The 5154-nt window shown below is 36.0% G+C and overlaps 1 protein-coding gene across 1 annotated transcript; it reads left to right on the forward strand.

Moving 5' to 3' along the window:
* Nucleotides 1-886: 886 nt before the first annotated feature.
* On the forward strand, nucleotides 887-1354 carry LOC107829760 (uncharacterized). The gene has a single exon (XM_016657228.1). It carries the CDS (start codon nucleotides 887-889, stop codon nucleotides 1352-1354), a length of 468 nt encoding a protein of 155 aa, XP_016512714.1.
* Nucleotides 1355-5154: the final 3800 nt, after the last annotated feature.

The following is a 5154-nucleotide window of genomic DNA, read 5'->3' on the forward strand; positions in this document are numbered from 1 at the left end:
TACTTGTGTTTGTGAAACTTTAAAGTTCTTATATATGTTTTATGTATGAGATATTGATGTCACCTCTGTAAAATGAAAAAAAGGGAATCAATACTCCATCCTTTATGCCACAACATCCCATTTTAGGAACCTAGAAAAAAGGTTCTTAAAGTGTACGATTAGAAACTATGTGATTTTTGAGTTTGAGATGACTACCTTTTAAATTCATCATCCTTGACCATATTTCTTATTTATGTAGTAAATTTACCATACTTAATAGCATTGAAGTGAGCAGATAATTAAGAATAATATTATCACACTAATATTCAAAAGTACCATACGCGCATCGCGCGAGTTTTAATACTAGTTGTGTCAAAATATTCAAATCTTAAGTCCTGATATTGAGACTTACATTGTATTTGTATTTGTATATGTTAGTTAGGTTAGTTAGGGGCAGTTTTGTACTTTCACCTAGTAGTCAGATATGTGGTCCTTCGTATTTATATAACATGTACATTGAGATATTTTGTAATACACAGAAATCATTTTTTAGATCTCGAACATTCCTTCTCTCTTCTCTCTCATCAGCTCATTCGTCAATAGCGAATATCTCCACCATGAGAACACACAGATTCAATATGGTATCAAAGTGCATGCGCTAGTTGTGAGATCGTCTATCTCGACTTCTTCATATCGTTGTTAATCGGAGTTTCTCTTTCATTCCTGGCCTCAAATCGCAGAATCGAGGATTTAGGGTTTTTCAGATTCACAGGTTAATCGAGTGATTTTCTCTCATTTCCTTCACAATTGATCAGTATTATTCACTAGTTTGAGCTGAATCGTGGTCGGAGATAAGGATACCTTAGATATAACTAACCCTAGCCTAGATACAACTAGTCTACTCTACATGCACCCATCTGAGAGTGCTGGAACAGTGCTGGTACCGGTAGCTTTTAATGGAACTGGTTATAGATCCTGGAGGAGAGGTGTTCTCAGAGCTCTTTCCGTGAAGAATAAAGTCGGATTCATCACCGAAAAATGTAAGAAGTCGGGCTCCGATAATGCAAATTTCGACCAATGGGCTCGATGCGATGACATGGTGACATCATGGATTCTTAACTCACTCTCAAGGGACTTGGCAAACAGTCTACAATACGTCAGTGATGCCAAGGAGTTATGGCAAGAGCTGGAGGATCGATATGATCAAACCAATGGGGCAAAGCTTTATCAGCTTCAAAAGGAAATAAATGACCTTAGTCAAGGTGCTTTGGACATCACAGGATACTATACAAAAATGAAGAGACTTTGGGAGGAACTAAACACTTTAAATGACCGTGCACAATATAGCTGTCAATGCACTTGTGGAGCCAAGTAAAACATGCACAAAACTGAATAGGATCGCAGACTAATTCAGTTTCTAATGGGAATTAACGAAGTATATACAGTTTTGAGAGGTAGCATCTTAATGATGAACCCATTGCCTAGCATTGCACAAGACTTCTCCATTCTAATTCAAGAGGAGAAACAAATAGGAGTCAGGCCAAGTAACCAATTGGCTATGGAATCTCCATCACTCAATGTCAATGGGCCTGACCAAAACATATTCAGAACTAACTATGCTCTACATAGACCGGGTACAAGGAACAATTCATTCAGAGGAAATGGAAGTCACACACACAACAAATCAAGACTTTTATGTGACTATTGCAAGAAGCCAGAGCACATAAAAGAAACATGTTATAGGATACATGGATTTACACAAGACTTCAAGTTCACTAAGGACAGAAATGCAAGGTCTGCTACAAATGTTCATGGAGGTTGTGAAGAGTCATTTGGTGGAAGTATTGAAGGTCCAAAGAACAAGAATCCAAACCAAGGTGTGCCAGGTTTGACAAAGGAACAATATGGACAACTGTTGAACATGCTGGAGACCTTCCAAGCTAGAAATACAGGGGAGAATCCAAATAACCTTGCTTGTGGAGTTGCAAACTTTGCAGGTATTTTAGCTTGCTCTACTTATAAAGAGATTGCAGAAATAACTATGTGTAAATGTTCTAAATCTATTGATTACTTATGGATTCTATATAGTGCAGCCTCAAATCACATGACTTACAGAAAATCCTTTCTAACCAACATCAAAACTTTACCCTATCCCTTTTTAGTTACCCTTCCTAATGGATACAGAGTCAAAAATGACAGAAATAGGAGATGCATTCCTTGGTCCTAGTCTAACTTTGTTTAGAGTATTATATGTACCCAATTTCAAATTTAATCTCATCTCAATTCATTCATTAACTATGCATCTCAATTGTATGGTTAACTTCAATAAGTATCTTTTTCTAATGTAGGCCCCTTCAATAAAGAGGCCTCTGGTAATTGGTAAGGCAAGAAGTGGCCTATACTTCCTCTGCTCAATGTGTCTCGGTCATGAATCTAAGTCAAATTTCAATTCTGCTTTCAACTTTGATCTTTTCAAGCACTTTAGTTCATGTCTTCCTACATCTGTTAATACTACAAATAGAGTTAAGAGTCATCTTCTTCATTCATTTGCATTTGTAGATAAATCATCATGCCCACCTAATGATGTAAATATGCTTCATTTAATTAATAAGACTGACTCATCTACTGTTAATTCCATTTCAATGTCTTTTATTATGTCTCATGGAAATACTATTGATCACTTATGGCACAATAGACTAGGACATGTACCTTTTGTAAAAATAAAGGAAATTTCCACAATGCCTGTCACTTTTGCTCCTAGGCAGCCTTTCTTTTACCCAATTTGCCCAATGGCTAGACAAACCAGACTTCCATTTGCCCACAGTACTACCACTTCCAATAAGATCTTTGAACTAATACATTTGAATCTATGGGGTCCTTATCATGTAAACACACGTGACAATTATAAATACTTCCTAACCTTGGTTGATGATTTTAGTAGATCAACTTGGACTCACTTGTTGAGTTGTAAGAGTAATGTTCTCCAGATCCTCAAAGCCTTCATCTCTATGATAGAAAATCAGTTCAAACCACAGTTAAAATCATTAGGTTTGAGAATGGCCTAGAATTTGTCAATAATGAATCAATGTCATACTTTCAAACCAAGGGAATTGTTCACCAAAAAAATATGTCCATACACACCACAACAAAATAATATGGTGGAGAGAAAATATAAATACCTACTTGAGACAGCCAGGGCATTATTATACCAGTTCAAATTACTCATGAAATATTGGGGGGGGAAGGGGGGGTGCATCCTCACTGCCACATACCTGATAAACAAATTGCCTTCCACAATCCTTAAAAATAAATGTCCTTTTGAGATTTTATATGATAGTAAGATCAATTATTCTCAGCTTAGGAGCTTTGGTTGCTTGTGTTATCCTACTACTTTGAAAAGTAATAAGGATAAATTTGAACCAAGATCCACACCTCATGTGTTCATAGGATATCCCTTTGGGACAAAAGGGTACAAGGTCCTAGACTTGGCCACTAAGAGGATATATGTTTCCAGGGATGTCTAGTTTCATGAGAATATATTTCCTTTTGCCACTAAATCTGAGTCAAATCCTTCTAGTCCCTAGATCATTTTCAGATTCCACTTCTACATGTATTGATCCTGATCCTTGTAGTTTGAGAGATAGTCACCTATCTGACAGGAATGCACACTCCTTAGACTCTGTCACCACTGACTCACCTAATAATTCACCTACCCATATTGCTTTACCTAGGGTTGTGAATGGAATGGATCAGATTAGATTTAGCACATTTCGGATTTCGGATTTCGAATTCTAGAAAATACAATCCGAATTCTATCTGAATTAATATCGGATCAGATCGAATTTTAAAGTTGAATGGGATCGGATTTTTGGATTTCGGATCGGATTGGACTATTATGTCTCAAAGTTGCAAACTCATATGTATATTTTCTTTGTAAAAGAGGCAATACAGTAAGAAAAATTCATGTTTATGCAATTATGAGACTACTATGGTGCCAATATATCAAAATCCATTAATTGTAAAGGTAATAACTTGGAGAAAAATGTAAAGAAAGTACTAATTATCCGAAATTATAGTTTAGTATTTATACACGCCCTAATAATTTCGAATTTTGGATCGAATCGGATCTGTATTAAAATTATACCAATTCGAATCCGATCCGAATTTCAAAATCTTAACAAACACAATCCGAAATTCGATCCAATCCGAAATTAAACGTATCGATTCGGATTTCGGATATTCGATCCAAATAAATAGCCCTAGTTTCACCACTTGAAAACATAATCGCTACTAATCAGGCTACTACTTCCCCTGAAAGATATACACAACAACAAAATGATGATTCCACCCTCACCAACCAGTCATATCTTCCACAATTGAGAAGATCATCCAGAACTCACACAACTCCCTTACACCTTAAGGAATATATTTACTCCTTACTAAATTTACAGCCTAGCACTTCCCAAATCAATCAAACTTCACTTACCATATTGTTTGCTAATAAGCATCATGTTGCATGCAATACTTTTAACCATGAAAGTCAGCAGCTCTTGAGAAACATTTCACATGACTGTGAGCCAAACTCTTATGAGGATGCAGCTGTGAATCCTGCATGGCAGGCAGCTATGACACAGGAATTTCAGGCCTTACACACTAACCATACTTGGGATTTAGTACATTTACCTGCAGGGAAGAAAGCTATAGGTTGCAAGTGAGTGTACAAAATCAAGCACAAAGTTGATGGGAGTATGGAGAGATTAAAAGACAAACTTATGGTAAAAGGTTACACTCAGGAAGCAGTGATTAATTATACTGAGACATTCTCCCTAGTAGGGTTGTGCATGAATCATATCGGATAGAATTTAGCATATTTCGGGTCGAATTTCGGATTCTGAAAAATATAATTCGAATCCGATCTGAATTAATACCGGATTGGATCAGATTTTAAAGTTTGGATCAGATCAAATTTTTGAATTTCGGATCGGATTATTATGCATCAAAGTTGCAAACTCATATGTATATTTTCTTTGTAAAAGAGGAAATATAGTAAGAAAAATTCATGTTTCTGCAATTATGAGAGTACTATGGTGCCAAATATAGCTAAATTCACCAATTGTAAAGGTAATAACTTGGAGAAAAATGTAAAAGAAGTATTAATTATCCGAAATTATAATT

Source organism: Nicotiana tabacum, chromosome 6 (assembly GCF_000715075.1).
Source record: "Nicotiana tabacum cultivar K326 chromosome 6, ASM71507v2, whole genome shotgun sequence".
NCBI lineage: Eukaryota > Viridiplantae > Streptophyta > Magnoliopsida > Solanales > Solanaceae > Nicotiana > Nicotiana tabacum.